The following is a 19,064-nucleotide window of genomic DNA, read 5'->3' as shown; positions in this document are numbered from 1 at the left end:
AGGACTGAGTTCCTCTTATTTGTTAGCTGCTCTTTTGCTCCACTCAGTCCATGCTAAAGGCCTGTTCTTTGGACAGGGACTGCCTTGTGTTTACTGCTGCTCCTGGGATGCTCTCCCTCTTTTTTTACCCTCACGAGTAGGCTTTTCCCCTTGGTCACTTCCTGCTTGATGTGCTGCTTTGCCTCACAGGAAGAATGCTGAGTCAATGAGAAGCAAGTGCAGAAATGAGGCTTTGCACACTTGTGTATCTTTATATTTTCGCTCCACTTTGTAAGCACAACGATTTGGTTCAAAAAGCCTTTATTGACAGCTCAATGAAATGTGGAAGGGGAGAACATATTTTGTTGTTTCTGTTGAAGGGTGACTGTGACCCCCTCCCTGAGGTGAATAACGGACCCTCTGTGTGGGGGTTCCGACAATTAATTACAGTTCAAATAGCTCCACAGATATTAGACCCTTTCCCCCCACTCCTTTAATATTTCTATAAGCCTGAGACAAGCAAACTGTTCCTGCGATGTGGGTGACTTCTCTGTATCCTTTGCCTTGGATGATGACCAAACATAAGGGCGATTTCTGGGCTTCACAGATATCTACGCTTATAATAGGGAGGTAGATTTTCTGTGCCAATGTATAGGATCTTAGCCTTACAGCATGAGGGATGCTAAGTGGGTGGGGTAAAAGGGGGTCAAGTTGAACCATGGTCCTGAGATCCAGTCCTCCAGCGTGAAGGGCAGATTGAGGTAGTTTTTCTGGGATGGGCTGCTATGATACACCCCTTCTGCAGAGAAGCAAGAGGATGGTACCTCTTCATAGTCATGCTACTCCCTTGCCCTGGGCCTTGTGAAATACTGTAGCCCCTCCCCCCATTACAGCTTCATATCTGTCCATGGCTGCTAAGCTCAATACATTAAAAAAAAAAAACAGATCAGGGTGGGCTTCAATAAGCAGACAAAGAGGCAACAGGCACAGCAAGGACGTTTGACTTTGGGTGTTGTTGCCGAGCATCAGCCTCAAACCAGAAGGTGGGATGGTGATAAAGGGAGGCATACAGCTAACTTTTCAGCCTTCTGTAGTTCTCCTGCCAGACAGTGTCAGCTGTTTCCCTTGCTGGGCTGCTCCAAGCTGTAAGTAAGTCTGGCCCCAAGGTCCTGCAAGGACCCTAAATCCTTGGGGGAGCCTTTGCCTTACACAAGGTTACTGGTCAGTCTCTGCTGTGCTTCTTCATCCCATTCTATGTTGGCACCATATGCATCACCTACAAGAGAGATTGATGGGGGTGGAAAGCAGTTCTGGGTTAGTAACCCAGCCGGCACTGGCATTATCTGTTCTGTAGTATAGGACACTGGTCCACAGTTTCTCTCCCAACCTCAACCAAGGGTCCTTATTTTTGCTTTCTCACCTGTATGACACCTATGCAGCCATATGCGGTTTCCGTCATACTGACACTGGCAGCGAAGAACATTGTTGGAGAAGTCTGATTCTGCTACCTCATGCTTGGGATTCACAACCACCTGGTAGAGAAGTAAGTAGGGGGAGAAATTACTGTATGTATAGTTGAAGGAACTCTGGAAGAGAAACATTTGACACCCCTATGATTCCAGGCTGAACAGGAATTTGTCCATATCCTGTAATGCAGCTTCCATAGAAGCCAAAAGCAGAGTAAAATAACTTGCATCTTCCTCAGCCTGCAGCATCTGTTGCTGCATCAACAGGTGGCGGCTCCCTGCCATAGGGACTCCACTGCCAGAAGAGTCCCACGGAGAGAGAGAGAGGATGGTCCTGCCACCAGGTCTAGCCATGCAGCCCTCCTTTCCAGTCTTACCTGGAATATGTAACTTCCAGGGGCCACATCAGTGATGTCCACCCACTGGCAGTCAATGTCATGCCTGTATGTGTCCCAGCAGCCTGCACTGACGCCCTGTTCTCCAAAGTTAGCACAGGCAAAACGCCGATGCAGTCCTGTACAGAGGATAATAGCATTACAGAACTGTGAGGAAAGCAAGAGTTGAAGAATAGGCTTTATCATACTTTTCTCTCCTATGACACCTCTGCTGGCAAGGGTCGCTGTGTACCTGTCCTGTTGGAGTGCTGGCAGAAGGTGATGTAGTTTAGTATGGAAATGGGGCAGAAGCAACGCCAGACTCACTCTGGTCTTTAACTGGAGCCAGCATGGTGTAGTGGTTATAGTGTCAGGCTAGGATCTGGAAGCCCCAGGTTTGAATCCTCACTCTGCCATAAAGCTTATCAGATGATTTGGGGCCAGTCACTCTTACAGAATTATTGCAAACAAAAAAATGAAGGAGGGGAGAATAATGTTGTAAACTGCTTTGTGTCCCTAGGGAGGAGAAAAGGGGGTATAAACATTTAACTCTTCTGCCACTGCTCCCTTACCATCTGGGCAGTTGGTGTCCTCTAGACAGAAGCTGGCCTTGTGCCCCTCAGCCACCTTGGAGCCATTGAGCGTCAACAGGTCATAGTGGGTGAAAACCTCAATACTGTGGTAGTGTCTGTAGGAAGAATGGAAGGTACACAAGGAAATTTTAAAAACTAGGAAGAAGTAGGCTGAAAAGGTGCCAGATGTGATCCCTATTCATGGGGGTGGTGGTGGAGAAGAAATCCCTGGGCGGGTAGGTTAGGTGCGGCTTTCAGCTCAGTTACTATTATAGCTCTGCCTGTAAGCTCACCCATAATGACAACCCTGGTGCGTGTGTGTTGCTATTTTCCCTGCTGCTGCAAACTGAGCTCCTACCACAAAAGAATTGGCCAGGGTGGGATGCTTCTCTTTGAGCCATGTGAGCCTCTTCTCACAAGGAGAGGAAGCAGCCAGGACCGGGTGTGGGGGGAGGCAGTCCGGATCACAACTGTAAACATACATAGGGAGGGAGAAGAAACTAATAACAGGTTGAAGGCATCTGGCTGGCTGCTCCCATGTGGACATGTGCACAAGCGGGCATCAGCATTCCTCAAATATTTATGGCACTGGTATAGCACTGGCCATGCTGTGTGGTGGGAGAAAAGCACCCTCTACCTGTGGCATTGGTGCCAGATCCATGCATGGCGACCAGTTTTTGGCAGGAAGTCAGCCCGGCCTAGGTTGTGGATCTGTGAGGAGAAGCGCAGCAGGCGCCGATGGCCATAGGGCCACTGCATGTGGTCCGCGGAGGCAGAAAGGCAGCCTTCCTCATGAGCGCAGTACAGCATGTCCAATGGACGGTCCTCTAGATAAGCTGTCTCCTGTACCAATTGGGCATTCATGATCAGATCTGGGGCACCTGCAGGAAGAAAAAGAGTAAAAGAATATATAAAGGATGCCACATACCACCTCCATCCGTGCAATGCAAGACTGCCCAAATGCTGTGTATGGTAGGAGGAGCTTTGCAGGCTGATGAACGAGATGCTCCGAATGCAGCCTCTCTAGTCCCCCCATAAGGCACTTCCATGGTGGCTTTTTGAACTCACGCTGCATTAATTTGAACAAGTCCGCCATGCCTTGACATAACATGAGGCAAGTCTCTCATCCCCCGAGTTAAAACTCCGGCTTTGCATGCCTTGCCCCCATAGACTGCTGCCATATCCCAGAATCCTAGTTCCTAGCACACACATGCTGGTCCATTTCCACTCACTGCTAGTGCAGGTGACTCCTGCAGCAAAGCGCCCCCCTCCAGTTGGGCAATGCACAGGCCCATGATGCTGGCACTGTAGGATGGAGAGTTCAGTGCCTTTACAGCGCACACCACTCAGCACCACTTCAGAAGCATCAGAATTACCCTGCCAGTACCACGTCTCCTGCAAAGAGAATAAAGGAAGCTGTGCTGGGCAGAAACTCACCAAGAGCTTCAAGCAAGTCCCAAATGCACAGACTTCAGGCACTAAGTTTCAAGCCTGCATCATAGAGCCAATGTTTTCCCTCCAACCCCTCTCCAGCCCCATCCAGTCCCTAGACAGAAAGCCCTTCTTCCATCACGATCCCCCTCTGTTACTGGGTAAACCAACCACACCTGTATCTCCTGAATTTTCAAGGCATGATCTTCCTTCGGGGGCAATCACTCACCTGAAGAGCATGACTAGCAAAGCCAAGCCCCATTTGACGGCACACAACCATGGCCTCCTTAAGTCCCCAGTGTTCCCCACACACTGTGCCCCAGCGTGAGGTCCTTCCCCTGGGAACTAAGATTTCCACTACTCCTTCTTCTGGACTGCGGCCACCAGCCAGACGTATCTGAAATGTAGGGAAATGACTCAATCAGACAGAGCAGATAAAATGTGGCATGAAAAGAGTATGTAACAGCTGTGCGCAAGGCATCACAAGCACCCCCAAGGGTTCTGAGAAGCAAGGCTCAAGATCCACAAGGAAGCACAAGTCAATCCAGGGACATACTGCCTCTTGGTTTGACCCAAGTGACAGAAGTTTTTCATCACAGTCTGCCAAAGGCTCTTTGAGTACTCTAGCAGCCTTCCATTCAGGCCCAAGCTCAGGTTCAGACAGTGGTACTTTCTCAAGTACTCTCCCATTACCTGGGACCAGTAGAAAAGTACCTCATTCTTGGTTTGCTGGTTATAGGATTGTGTGATCAAGGTATCGTGTCTCACCTTCTGACGGGCATCTGTTTGGGGTACGTTACAGCGGACAGCAGCATCAGCTTCATGCCGGCACCCACTCTGGATTGCTTCTTGGTAGCTGCACTCTGCCAGAGAACGCTCGTAGCCCCTACACTTCACTCTAGTCAAGTGAATGGGACCCAGACCTGTAATAGGAGTTGCTCTCAATAGAGACGGCTAGGCAGGCACCAGGCTGTATCATGCCTTTTACATTATGGTCCTTCCTGTTTCCTCCACCCACTGCTGCTTGTCCATCCTTATTCCAACACCAGTTATGTCTGCCTCTGTTAACTCTCCCATTCTGCACTCATCCCAGGATTCCCTTTATTTTATCTTTTCCTGTTCCATATTCAGACGCCCCAGAAACACAAGTTCTCAGATGCAAATTGGACAAGACAGTAAGAGAGCTGTTGATGGATCTACACTATAGATTTTTGTCAGACGGTAAATGGAAACATGGGAGAGTTGGATGGGGGAGGGATGGAGGGAACAGGTTGCCTGTGTGTTTCCTCCAGCGGGGTAAATAGGAGCTCCAGGGAATCACTTCAAGGTAAGAAAACAGGATAGGAGGAAAGGCTATCCCCCTGCGCCCCACCCATGGCTGCAATTTAACAATAAAAATAGGCTTGCAAGCTGAATATTCCATGTTCCTTCGGTGGATGATTCCATGGAACATGGTGGAGCAGCTTGTCAAGAACGGGCAGCCTTTCCTGTAGACCCTTCTTCATATGACAAGTAGTCAAGCTTCATGATCCTGCTTCGTCCTTCCCACATAATCCCCACCCATTCCCCGCTCTACTCACCTTGACCCAGCTGGGCCCCAGAAAGAGCTTCCTGTGCTGTCCCATATCCCAGCTGTCGACACACCACACTGGCAGCAGTCAGGTCCCAGCCATCGTCACAGACTGTGCCCCACTGGCCATTCAGCAACACTTCCACACGCCCTTCACCTACTTGTGCACCTGCACGGAGACGCACCTGGGGTTGCTGCATGGGTGAAAAGACAGATTAGTAGCAAGGAAAGAGACACTGGGGCTGCACGTGTGCATCTGGATGACTGTGGTATACCTCACCTCCCCAAAGGCAGCAAGCACAGGGAAGCAAGGAGAAAACGTCCCTGGCTTTGTCTCAACAGCAAGTACCGGAACTCAATAGTACGGCCAGTGCTGCTGTCCTCAAGATGGGCCAGGGTCATGTACAGCCCTGGTTTTGCAGACAGACAGTTCCAGAGTGAAGGAGGCATTGGAAAAGAACTTTCTCTACCTGAGACCTGCCACACTTCACAGGACGTATGGGACCCTAACTCTACCCAGTGTGGGGAATATATGCTTCTTTAACTTACCTTTGGGGGCTGAACTGGGTCAGGCATTCTGGCTGTGTTAGACTGGAATGCAGGGCCGGGAATACAGCTGATCAGGGCATGCATGCCGCGGGGGCAGGCAGGTTGATGTCGAATCTTTGGCCCCACGTGCAGCTTGCATTTGCCAAGATGGGCTTCAGTACCCTGGCAGTTGATCCGGTGGATCCAGAATGTGTTCTTTTCACTTAGACTTCTTAAGCTGCAAAACAAGGCATGGAGCTGACTGTGGGTTGGGGGGAGCAGGATTGCCAACTTCCAGGTGGTGGCTGGAGATCTCCTGGAATTACAACTGATTTCAAGATGACAGAGAAAATGGTTATTTTGTGGGGGTGGACTGTATGGTATTATACCCTGCTGAGTTCCCTCCCCTCCTAAACCCACCCTTCCCTGGCTGTACCCTCAAGATCTCCAGGAATTTCACAGCCCAGAGCTGGCAACCCTGGGGGGAAGGTGGCATTCTGCTCTAGTGCTTGGAGAATTCACTGCTGAAACCCATGGGAAGCAACCACAATATTAGCCAATGGAACAGGGACAATGAATGAATCTCCATCACCCACACCTCAATGTGGCTCTACTTTACATCTGACTAGGGTTGCCATCCTCTAGCTGCTGAATTGGAATTCATATGTAAATTTGACTCTGTCAAGCTGGGACTGAATAGGGACTATGAATGGTTATCTCATTATCAAAAGTAACTGATTTCCTTTACAGAAGCAAACTGATCTCCATATCAGAAGGAGCTGTTTGCACCTACTCCGCCCTCCCCTCTCCTCCTCTATATCTGACCAGTTTCTTCTTGCCTTCCATGCATCTGAGAAGAGAACTGTGATTCTCGAAAGCTTATGCTACAATAAAGTTGGTTAGTCTTAAAGGTGCTACTGGACTCTTTTTGATTTTGCTACTACAGACTAACACGGCTAACTCCTCTGGATCTACATCCTCTAGGTGGGGCCTGAAGTTCTCCTAGAATTACAGCTGATCTCCAGAGTACAGAGATCAGACCCCCCTGGGGGAAAATGGATGCTTTGGAAGATGGACTCTATGGCATTATACCATGGGTAGGAAAAAATGTGTTTGGCAGGAGCCTCACAAATCTGATAAGGAAGGCTTTTAAACAAAATCCTGTGGGGGAGGAAGATTAAAAAACCCAAACTAGTATGATACCAATTACTAGTGATAAGAGTGCTAGTAATGAGCGGGGAGCAGCATAGGTTCAGAGCCCCACTAATTTGCAGATGAGGACAAATATGAAGCACTCCAGGCACATAAACAATGAGATCTGATGTCTCTACACCAATGTGCAGAGTATGGGAAACAAACATGAGGAACTTGAAGTCTTAATACAGAAGGGAACTATGGCCTAGGCATTACTAAAGCTTCTGTTGGAAGTCAAACTCTGCTAAAAATGTAAGGTTTAATAAATTCTTGACATGTCTTGCTGACAATTTCATCTTCCAGAAAATGGAGAAGGAAACAAAAGGGTCTGCTGTCTTGAACTGGACTCTTACCAACAGGGTAGAACTGCTTGATGAGGTGAAAGTAGTGGGGACCCTGGGTAATAGTGACCATGTGATTTTGGAGTTTAAGATCTTGGGTAAGGGAAAAGCTGAACTTAGTCAGACATCTAGGTTGGATTTTAGAAAAGCTCATTTTAACAAATTCAAAGTGACGCTGGGGGGAATCCCATGGCCAGAAATACGCAAGGAGAAAGGAGTTCAAGATGAGTGGGATTTTCTTAAAGGTGAGATATTGAAGGCGCTAACATAAATGAGAAGGAAAAATGAGAGGGACCTAAAGGAGCCAGGGTGGCTCCATAAACAGCTTTCTAAAGATCTGAAAATTTAAGAAGACACACTTAAGAAATGGAAGCAGGACTGTATAACCAAGGATAAATATAAACAACTTGCCAGTTCTTGTAGAGAGAGAGTTAGAAAGGCTAACGCTCAGTACGAGCTTAAGCTCATATTGAGAGATGCTAAACCCAACAAAAAAGGGTTCTTTAGTTATGTTCAGAGCAGAAAAAAGAATAAAGAAGTGATAGGCCCACTGCAGGGAGAAGAAAGTGAGATTTTAACAAGTGATAAATAGAGGGCAGTTCTTCTCCATTCCTACTTTGCCTCTGTCTTCACTTGCAAAGGGAACTGTGCTCACCGTGGCAAAAAGAGAACACGCAAGGAAGGAAGGGAATTGCAGCCTAGTATAGACATCAGGGTGGAACATAAACACCTAGCTTCTTTAAATGAAATCAAGTCCTTGGGGACAAATGAATTGCACCCTAGGGTACAAAAGGAACTTGCTGATGTAATTGCAGAGCATCTGTCTGTCATCTTTGAGAGTTCTTGGAGAACAGGTGTGATGCCAGAAAACTGGAGGTGGGCAAATGTTGTCCCCATCTTCAAGAAAGGGAAAAAGGAAGGTCTGGGTAGCTATTGACCTTTCATCTTGACATCCATAGTTGGAAAGGTCTTGGAACAAATGATTGTTTAGAAGACAGCTGCTGTGATTACTAAGAGCCAGCGTGAGTTCCTCAAGAACAAGTCTTGTCACACTAACCTTATCTCCTTTTCTGAGAAAGTTGCTGCTTTGGTGGATCAGAGGAATGCCGTGGACACAGTTTATCTTTATTTCAGTAAGGCTTTTGATAAGGTGCCACATGATATTCTTGTTGACAAGTTGGCAAAATGTGGTTTGAATCCAATTACTATTATGTGAATTTGTAACTGGTTGACAGATTGCACCCAAAGGGTGCTTGTTAGTGATTCCTCATCCTCTTGGAAAGGAGTGACAAGTGGAATGTCTCAGGGATCTGTCTTGGGTCCTATGTTGCTCAACATCTCTATAAATGACTTGGGTGAAGGAACAGAGGGGATGTTTATTGAATATGCAGATTGCTAGATTGGAAGTGGTGGCAAATATAGTAGAAGACAGAAGCAAGATTCATCTTGACAGGCTAGAAAATTGGGCTAAAACTAATAAAATGAATTTCAACAGTGATAAATGCAAAGTTCTGCATTTAGGTAGGAAAAATCAAAGGCATACTTAGAAGATGGGCGAGACTTGTCTTGGCAATAGTACATGTGAAAAGGATCGAGGGGTCTTAGTAGATCATCCGCTGAACATATGTCAGCAGTGTGATGCAGTAGCTAAAAGGCTGCTGTGATTGTAGGCTGTATCGACAGAAGTATAGTGTCCAGATTATGTGAAGTGATGGTATAGCTTTACTCTGCTCAGGTTAGATCTCACTTGGAGTAATGTGTACAGTTTTGGGCACCACAGTTTAAGAAGGATGTTGACAAGCTGGAATGTGTCCAAAAGAAGGCAACAAAGATGGTGAGGAGTCTGAAGACAAAGTTGAAAGAGGAAAGCCTGAAAGAGCTGGGTATGTTTAGCCTAGAGAGGAGGTGACTGAGAGGAGATATCATAGCCTTCTTCAGATATTTGAAGGGCTGTCACAGAGGATGGAGCAGAGTTGTTTTCTGTTGCCCCAGCAGGTTGGACCAGAAACTACAGGTTTAAATTAAAACAAAATAAATTAAAACAAAAGAGTTTTTGGCTAAACATTAGCAAGAACTTCTGACAGAGTGGCTCTTCATTGGAACAGGTTTCCTCAGGAGGTGGTGGGTTTTCCCTCCTTGGAGGTGTTCAAGAAGATGCTAGATGGGTACCTGGCAGCTATGATGATTCTCTGACTCCATATGAATATACACAGATCAGGAAAGAGAGTGCATGAAGGGATGAGCCAGTGCTCAATTCTCATAGCCCTTTCTTATATGCTCAGGGTAATGTTGATCGCCACTTTGGGATCAAGAAAGAATTTTCCTTCAGGCCATATTGGCCTGGGATCATGGAGTTTTTTGCCTTCCTCTGGGCATAGAGCAGGGGTCGCTGGGGGATGTAAGGGGGAATAGCTGCGAATTTCCTGCATTGGGCAGGGGACTGAACTAGATGATCCTTTGGATCCCTTCCACTCTATGTTTCTATGTTCTTTTTCTATGCTGTGATCCCTTTCTGTCTCCAAACCCCACCCTCCCCAGGCCCCACCCCAAATCTCCAGGGATTTCCCAACCCAGAGTAGACACCCCTGTGTCAAACCTTTCCCATCTAGAACTTCTGCATGTAGTTCTTGATGCTTGTTAGTGGAACCCAGCCCTAATCGTAGCGTATAGCTTGACTCTGGGCCATTCTACCCTATAGATAGGATGCCCATTCAGCTTTCAAATGTTTCAAGGTAGAAGTACAAGGCCAGCCAGCACCTCACCTGGAGCTTGGATCCTTCAGCTTCTGGGTCCATAGTTTCCTGTAAGTCAAGAAGAATGGAAGTGAGAAGGACAAACATTCATGCAAAAGGCTGCTGCTGCTGAGAGCACCTTGCTGTATATGACCAGAGTTGCCACCGAGCTGTTTCTGTGCAGACTCAAAGAGGCATTTTGACTAAGGCATTTTTAAAGGCTCATAATGAAGTTGGGACACATGTTTTAATAGATAGAAATATACAGTGGTGCAATAGCACTCCTGCATGCCCCCTTTTACCCTCTGGGAGACATGATAGTTCCACACACAGCAAGTGGCTCACTTTAAATGCTGTTCCAAAGCACACCCCTCCCCTGCCACCCACACTTCTGGACTCTTTAGAGTTTACATTGATATGCCTAAAAGCCAACCCTATGGCTGTGGAAAATATTGAAGAAACTGATGAGTGGTCCAGCCAGCCTGGTGTCTGCAGAAGGTGGAGTTTAAGGATGGGGAAGAGCTCAGCAGGAATGTGATGCCATAGAGCCCACCTTCTAAAGCTGCTGTTTTCTTATCTCTGTCCTCTGGAGACCAGTTGAAACTCTGTGAGAACTTCAGGGCCCACCTGGAGGTTGGCACCCATAAATGCTGTGTAGTGGTTAGTGTGTCAGACTAGAGCCTGGGACACCCAGGTTCGAATCACTGCTGCTCTATGAAAGCTTGCTGGATTATCTTGGGCCAGTCACACTTTCTGCCTAACTTCCTCACGGGGTTGCTGTGAGGATAAAATGCAGAGGAGAACAGTGGAAGCTGCTTTATACCCCCACTGGGGACAAGGTGGGGTAGAAAAGAGACAAACAAACAAAACTAGCAACTTGGTCTGCCTGTGGGAAGGGATGTGTACCAGCATGCCGAAGGGCTTGCTGTACCTGTGCTGCTGTCACCATTAGCTAAATCGTTGCCCACGTGAGGTCAGGGAGGAAAGATCTCTCTCTGTTCATGCCTCACTTGAGCTCCAAAAACTCTGTGGCTCTAGGGGTGATGCCTGGGAGCAAATCCCACAGAGCCAGAAACAGCAAGTTCTGCTTCTGCCTGAGAAGCTGCCTGGGTCAGCCACCCAGTCTTCTCTGTAATTTCTCCACTGCGGTTTGGCTGATCCCCATGGTGAGATGGCCCTGGCACCCACACCTGCTCATTGCAGAACTGTATTTAGAGAGAGAATGGTGGGTGGGGCCACGAGGAGGGATGGGAGCAAACAGGGGCATGGAGAGCTTCCAGAATGGGACACCGGAGCTTCCTCGCCTGGACTAGCCTCTCACGAGAAAGGAGATGGAGCCGTGGGGCAAGACCAGACAGAGGGCCAAAGGACATGTGACCGTCCAGCTCTGTGATCGGGTTCTCAGACATGTATTTTAGGTACACAAAGCAGACACGGGCTGCAGCAGAGCAGGGGGAGAATATAGCTTGTACTGCAGCACTGTGAAAAGATGGATTAACTCTTTCCTCCATGCCATTTTATCAGCTGCAAATGCCTCTCCCAGCTGCTTTAAGACAACAAGGAAGGAGGAGAGAGAGACCCACATTTTTACTGTCTTTTTCCTCTGCTGGGGCTTAAAACAGCTGGGGAAGGTGGGTTTTCTTGTCAAGGAAACGACATGGGGGGGAGATAATCTCTCTTTCCCTGTGCTGTGTCCTGGATACATAGTCCCTTCCGCCTCCTGCTTTCTGCAGTTAAAATTAATAACTATGAAATGTCTGAAATATCACATGTAGGTTGGTCCATAGAGAAAAAAAGTGGTAGGACCCATCCATGCACACACAGCAATCCTTAGTATATAAATGCATTGCGTCACATTCATGCAGATACAAATCACATACTCTATGTACACCCAATGCTCTCCTGTAATTTACATTTTGTTCAAGAGCATATTCATGCAACCATCCTTTTTGCCCATAAGCATGTATATATTGCTTGTTCCACCACACAGAAACCATCGCACATTAGCATGGCAATGTGCCCTTCTGCAAATACAGCTCTTACCTGTAGAATCCTGTGGCAACCCGTCCATCGCGAGGGAAGCCCAGCATCCCACAGATCACTCGGGTGTTGTTGCGAGTCCAGCCAGCATCACAGACTTGCCGCCAGCGCCCGTGAAGTTTTACCTCCACAGCACCTTCTGTGATGGGAGAACTTAGCTTGGCTCGGGCCAATATTGGTTTGATCCGTACTTCTTCCACTTTCCAGCCCTGCCCAAGAATAAGCAGGCATATGTGTTAATACACCCACCCACAGGTGCTAGAACAAAGCTTAAAGAATGTCTTTGTGTGGGCCTGGGATGGGGAATGGCATGACAGAGCAAAGTTGAAATAGCTTGAACAACAACGAGTCCTCTGGCATCTTATTCCAGAAGGCAGCTGTGTTTTTATGTTGCAGTCAAAAACTAAAAGAAACCTTGTGGTCGCTTAAACATACATCTCTATATTAATAGTCCCCTTTAAGCAGGAGGCTTCCACTACTATTGGGTTCCTATCACACTGGTGGTTATGTGACTGTCAGTAGGAAGACATGTGCCGGGGTGTTACTGATACAAATTACATGGTTTATTGGACGGCACTATTACATGATGCTACAAGAGAAAAACTGCTACAAGAGAAAAACTGCTACAAGAGAAAAACTGCATGACAGAGGAATAATTGGTAAAAGGCATGGGTATGGAAAAACAATGTCTACTCCTACAGCAAATAGTATGGGATACAGAAAGAGGCAGTGCATAAGCAAAAAATACATTAATCTATAGGGCAATTCTAAATGAAGAGAGGAACCATGAATTGCTATGCACTGCAAACACACTTGAAGGAAACAGCGTTGCCATTAGGAGACCAAGCTTCGTGCACGCTAACTGTTCTGGATATTAAAGTACTAATTGCCACCCTACCACCCTCCTGCCCAGCTAGCGACAGCTCAGTTGCCTAGTAAACAAAAGTCATTTCACAGAGACCTGCTCAAGGATCTGGGAAGGTTGGAGAGACTGGAAGGGCACAAGCTTGCGGGCTGATCAACCCTTGCCTGAGAACTAGGAGAAAAGGAGGGCAAGGCACAACAGCTTCGACCTGGAACTAAGGATAGGGCCTTCCACACCCAGAGCTGCTTGTCCCTCGAAAAAGAGAAAGCCTTAAAAAGCAAAAGCTCTCCATGGGAAGAGAATGAAAAAACCCTCCAAAAACCCTAAAAGGAAAAATTGTTCAGGCTGACAAAAGAATTGACTCCACAGAGCTGGTCTTCATGCTGGAAGACTGGAAATGTCACCCAGATTTTTTTTAAAAGGCTCCCGATAGGATCCAGGAATTACAGCTCAGTTCATTTACCATCTGTTACAAGTAAATTAGCAGAAACTGTTATTAAAAAGAGAATTATTAAGCACAGTGAGGAACAAAGGCTGCTAAGGGAAAATCAGCATGGCTTCTGCAAAGGAAATCCTGCCTCACCACCTTTGGGAACTCTTTGAACAGGTTAACAAGCATGTGGATAAGGGTGATCCAGGAGCCTTCATATATTTGAACTTCCAAAAGGTTTTTGACAAGGTATCTCACCAAAGACTCCTAAGTAATCTTAGCAATTGTGGTATAAGAGGATGGGTTCTCTTATGGATTAAAACTGGTTAAGCAACAGGAAGCAGCCAGTAGGAATCAATTGACTATTTCCCCGATAGAGGGATATGGGCAGTGGGGTTCCACAAGGATCAGGACTGGGACCAGTGCTATTTCAATTGTTCATACATTATTTGGAATTGGAAGTGAGCAGTATACTAGCCAGGTTTGCAAATGATACCAAATGATTCAATATTGTGAAAAGCAAGGTGCTTTGTGAATAGCTACAGGAGGATCCTTCTAAATTGGATAAGTAGGCAACCACATGGCAAATGAAGTTCAATGTGGGTAAGTGTTAGGTGTTGCTCATTGGAATAAAAAGTCCAAAATTTAAATACATGCTAACAGGGTCTGAGTTGACTGAGAGTGAAAGAGATCTTAAGGGTTTTAGTGGAAAGCTTCATAAAAAATACCACTGTGTGCAACTGCAGTGGAAAAAACTCCATGCTTGGAATTATCAGGAAAGGGATTGAAACAAAGTGGTCAATATTGTAATGCCCTTGAACAGAGCTATGGTGTGGGCCCATTTGGAATACTGTGTGCAGCTCTGTTTGCAATATCTCTAAAAGGATATTGCAGAGCTGGACAAAGATGATTAAGGGGTTGGAACAACTTTCCTACAAGGAAAGGCTGGAGAGTTTGCAGTTTTCAATAAAGAAAAAGTGGTGGTTAAGGGGAGACATGATAGAGGTCTATAAAATTATGTATAGAGTAAAGAAAGTGGATGGAAAGATTTTTTCCTCTTTCTCCTGTAACACTAGAACTCTGAAGCACCCAATCAAGTTCCTGGGAAATTGGTTCAGGACAGACCAAAGGAAATACTTCTTTACTCAAGAAGTAGTCCAATGGGGGAATTCACTGCCAGTTGATATTTTGATAGCCACAAGTATTGACGGCTTTAAATGGGGGTTAGACAAATTTATGGAGGACAGGCCCATCGATGGCTCCTAGCCATGATGACTAAAGGAAACCTCCATGTTCCCTACATGTAATTTCCCCATCATTTATTGTTTACTTTAGCACCTGGGGATAGGAAGTCTCTTTTCCATAACATCTTCCAATATTCCAGTAATAATATGCCAGTTAGTGCTCTTCTTATTGGTCATGAGTCTTTGTTTTGTCAAAGTTGCAGGTGTGTAAGTCTTGAAAGCTCCGTGCTTTCTCTGCCATGAGCAGTATATGCTGGGGACTTCCTCTGAGGATTTTCGAAGAAGGGAACCCCTATAAAGCATAAAAGTGATAGCAGAAAGGTCTGGGATTCCCTTTGATGCATAGGACATGGCAAAGTGCAGAAGGGGAGCAGGCAATATCGATTCCCACATCTCAGGAGCAGTTGGAGAATGAAACCAGGCACTTGGAAAAATCCATCTTGTTCAAATATGATCCTAAGAAGGAGAAATCACCAAACGTGTTCCAGAGAAAGCAATATAGAAGAAGACCGAAGTAATACATAGTCTGAACTCCTAATAAAAAAGGAAATGCATAACTGGCTATGATTCTTGATGGATGCAGAGTAGCATCACTCTAGATCTTGGCTTTTCTAGGGTGATAACACTATATGCTTTATATTGGAAGCTGGAATGGAAAACCAGCCCCATTTTAGACTAGAAAAGCTAATATGGGCTGCATGACTATAGCCTTTTTCTTCTCTAGGGTTCCTTGACCACGGCTTAGTGAGTCCCACCTCAAATTAATCTCTAATTAGGAGAATAAGCTTGGATCACTGCCCCATGATGTGTCCTCACCTGGTGCTGGATGTGTGGAACAAGTCCTTGGGCAGAAAGGTGGTGTCGTTGTAGGCCTGCGCACACCACACCACTGTCTTCATTGTGGGTGCAGTCATTCACGCCCCAGCCATTGGATTCACATTCAGCCACGGAGCTTTCAGTGCCAGAGCAGCGCATGTTATCCAGCCAGATGGGGCCTGAGGATACGTGGGGTCAGAAATAGTAGTGCTGGCAGAATTTTTCTGCTGGTTGTTGTCCCACCTAATTCCTCCTCCTGCTCCCAAGTAGGTGCCTTTTATTGTATTTTGTTAGGGGAAGCAAAGCACTCTCCATAGGTCTCCCCTCAAAGCCATCTTAGAGGCTCCAGTCGGTACAGAATGCTGCAGCTTGGTTATTCTCAGGAGCCAGTGGAAACATGCGTAGTACAGCTATTGTACAGTCACTCCATTAGCCACCCTCAGCTACTGGGTCCAGTTCAAGGTACTGGCCCTCGCATATAAAGCCTTTGCTGCCCTCAGACCCTCATGTCTGCTGAACTGCTCTCATCCTGTGCTCCCTATTTGTTGCATTGACTTACGCGATGTAATCAGACTTGGGTCTCAGGGAGAAAGGCAGTCTCTAAATAACATAAATAAATAAACTTTCTAAACTCTTTCCATTCACAAATCACTAATTACAGGACCAGGGCTTTTTGAAAAAACCGGCCAAAGCATCTGCCTTGAGAAGGAGCATCAGATTTGATGGGGCATCACAAGGCAAATGGATGGGGGCTCCTTTTTGGTCTCCCATGCTGTCCTCCATGAGATATTTGCAGACCTGGTGGAATGGTTTGATCAAAGGGAAAAGCACAATGCAGGTAAAGTGCCCTGAATGTGCCTGCCAAGCTGCTGGGTCTAGCATTTGTCTCTTGGCCAGGATACAAGTTTACCTTCTGCTGGTGCTATACAAGTACATTTCTATAACTAAGTTCCATGCCTCTGGTACAATGCCAGGTAGGCAGTTTTCTATCCTTGGCAAAGAACTTGGCACTAAACAAAGTGAAAGCAAATCCTTAAGCAGGGAGTTTCCACTAATAGACTGTGGGCAACATGTTTGACCTACCCATGAGAGATTATGCCAAGGCATGCAAAACACAACCCCCAGCCATTGCTTGCCTGTTGTGCCATTTGTGCTGGCATAAAGGCAAGGCAGGCTCCTGGGGGGGGGAGACATTCCAAGTCCCCAGAAAAACAAGTAACACCTATGGTTTGGGGGTAGGTCCGGGACTTGTGTGGAGAGTCCAAGGGAAGCTTTTTCTGGGGACTTTCAGCAGCCCTGTATAATGGAATTACTGACTGCCCCCCTGATATTGCTGCCATCCCACCAGTGGTCAATTGGCAAAGATGAATGAAGCCTCACCCTCTGGCTTCCAAAGCCCGAGCCCACATGCCAAATGCATGGGGTGGGGGGTGGGGTTGTAATTACTAGGTGGGGAAGGAAGCACACAGGGCACCTGCACAGAACCACTCATTGTTAGTACTGCAAGGTCTCACACTGAGCGCTTCTATTAAAAACAGGCCCTGAGGATCAGATTGGATAAGCCCTGCCTCCAAGGGAGACTGGCAACATCCTTTCCTATGACCTTCTATTACAGCTCCTTCTTACCTTCTCCTGGACCATACTTGGCACTATGGGCCCAGTTCACGGCTACCTCAAAGCCCAGCTCCCGACATGCCACAGTTGCAGAAATCATGTTGAAGTCATCATCGCACACAGTGCCCCACACTCCATTGTACAACACTTCCAGCCGTCCTTCACCCTGTTGGCTCCTGGGCCCCACCAGCCGCAGCTCAATGTGTGGACGTTGTGTCCTGCTTGGTACAGCCTGACATACCAGGAGGAAGAAGAAAAGATGGTATCCTGGCACAGGGAGCATCCTTGATCCAAGGCTGTGAGGTGCACCTGAGAAGCAGAAGGAATTGGAGTAAAAGTTTTCTGGAGGAAGGGTCAACAGAACTCTCCATGGTCAGGTGAGACAGCAAGGACCCAGGTTTGAGATGTAAAGCATGGGGTAAGGTCCTGAACCCCCCCCCCCAAAGTTACAGAGCATAGACAAAAACTGCAGAGAAGGGGAGAAAGAGGAATGTAAATCCTAAATCCTAACCAATTAGCCCCCTTATCTCCCCACGACGGCAGGGGGAGCGTTTTCAGGTGTTCGAGCAAGTAGTAGTAATACTAAACGATCTATTTTAAAATTTATTTATACCCCACTTTTCTCCTCAAAGTGGCTTCTTCCCTCCTCGATTTTATTCTCATAACAACACCCCTATGAGGTTGAAAGAGAGTGGCTGGCCCAAAGTCACCCAACAAGCTTCCATGGCAGAGTGGGGATTCGAACCTACGACTCCCATGATGTAGTAGTCAACGTGCCAGACTAGGATCTGGGAGACCCAGGTTAGACCCACGCTCTGTCATGGAAGCTTGCTGGGTGACCTTGGGCCAGTCACAGACTCCCAGTCTAATCGAGGTTAAAATGGAAGGAAGATTGACGTAGTCAGCTTTCATTGCGAAGAAAAGTACAGTATAAATATCTAGGTAAATAAATAGTCCTACACTTTAATAACTACACCCTGCCAGTTGTTAAACTCTGTTTGTCTCAACATCCCTCCCATCTTCCTCCCACTCTCCATAGCCAGCCCGGGACACACACAAGTTCTGCTACCTGCACTTGAGGAGCTGTTATCTGTACTGGGAACAGATGGCGGGAAGGAGGGATTGACAGAGGGGCAGACAGACTTATTATTATTTATTATATTTATATCCCACCTCCCTGCAAGTGGACTCAGGGCAGGTCACAACAGTAGATAAAATATACAGAGATTAAATCACAATAATTTAATACAGCCATCTAATAAAGCACCTGCTCACCGTATACAAATACCATATAGCATCTGACGGGCTTCTATTACTAATAGTAGCTAAATTCCTAACATCACCGGGCAGTGTCCACGAATATGAAAAACACATAGAGCCTTCATGGATGAATGGACCGAGGGGCAGAGGGACGGGCAGAGAGGGGCGGAAAGGTTAACGAAGACCTCGATAGATGTGGCGGGATGGAATAAGTAGACAGGTGTTGCGGGACAGAAAGGCAGGTCCAGGCGGGGCCGGGGCAAGATCCCAGCGACTCACCCGCACAGAATGACGAGCTGCAACCTTCTTCGCTCGGATCCTTGCCAATCGCTGGGGTGAAATGAGAGGTTTGTGTGCTTTGCTTTTCTAAATTTATGAGCTGCCTCGAAGGGGCGGGCCAGTCTTGCCTCACAGGGAGGCTCCCACGCCTGCTCTCAGCTCTGATCCTCCGCAAGGGAACAAGCATCACCCGCAGATGGACCCATCCCGTTTCCTCCGCCGGCACCGCCCGGCAGCTGCCCCCTTCCCCTCTTGGGGAGACGCTCCCCGTCCGCTCGGAAGGACAAGGCAGCCAGCTGAGCTCGCCGTGCCCCTCCCTCGTTACTCAC

General features: G+C 47.1%; 1 protein-coding gene across 1 annotated transcript; it reads right to left on the bottom strand.

The window, feature by feature from the left end:
• Window positions 1-283: 283 nt before the first annotated feature.
• On the bottom strand, window positions 284-18,784 carry LOXL4 (lysyl oxidase like 4). Its single transcript, XM_054983090.1, has 15 exons — window positions 18,736-18,784; window positions 17,209-17,505; window positions 15,583-15,761; window positions 12,231-12,436; window positions 10,218-10,256; window positions 5,942-6,158; window positions 5,403-5,586; window positions 4,591-4,745; window positions 4,052-4,219; window positions 3,624-3,786; window positions 3,029-3,272; window positions 2,392-2,507; window positions 1,823-1,959; window positions 1,400-1,511; window positions 284-1,255 (listed from the first exon to the last, which is right to left on the bottom strand). The coding sequence occupies exons 2-15, from the start codon at window positions 17,477-17,479 to the stop codon at window positions 1,185-1,187; spliced, it is 2,262 nt and encodes a 753-aa protein (XP_054839065.1). The 5' UTR covers window positions 17,480-17,505; window positions 18,736-18,784; the 3' UTR covers window positions 284-1,184.
• Between the last annotated feature and the right edge of the window lie 280 nt (window positions 18,785-19,064).

This window comes from Eublepharis macularius, chromosome 6 (assembly GCF_028583425.1).
Source record: "Eublepharis macularius isolate TG4126 chromosome 6, MPM_Emac_v1.0, whole genome shotgun sequence".
In the NCBI taxonomy this organism is placed as follows: Eukaryota; Metazoa; Chordata; class Lepidosauria; order Squamata; family Eublepharidae; genus Eublepharis; species Eublepharis macularius.
This window is presented reverse-complemented; position numbering and strand designations above follow the sequence as displayed.

Coding starts and splice junctions, on each gene's coding strand:
- LOXL4 (XM_054983090.1), bottom strand. CDS start 17,479: ATGCTCCCTGTGCCAGGATACCATCTTTTCTTCTTCCTCCTGGTATGT. Junction 3,787..4,051: donor TTGCTAGTCATGCTCTTCAG/GTGAGTGATTGC, acceptor TTCTCTTTGCAG/GAGACGTGGTACTGGCAGGG. Junction 1,512..1,822: donor CTGGAAGTTACATATTCCAG/GTAAGACTGGAA, acceptor CTTCTCTACCAG/GTGGTTGTGAATCCCAAGCA.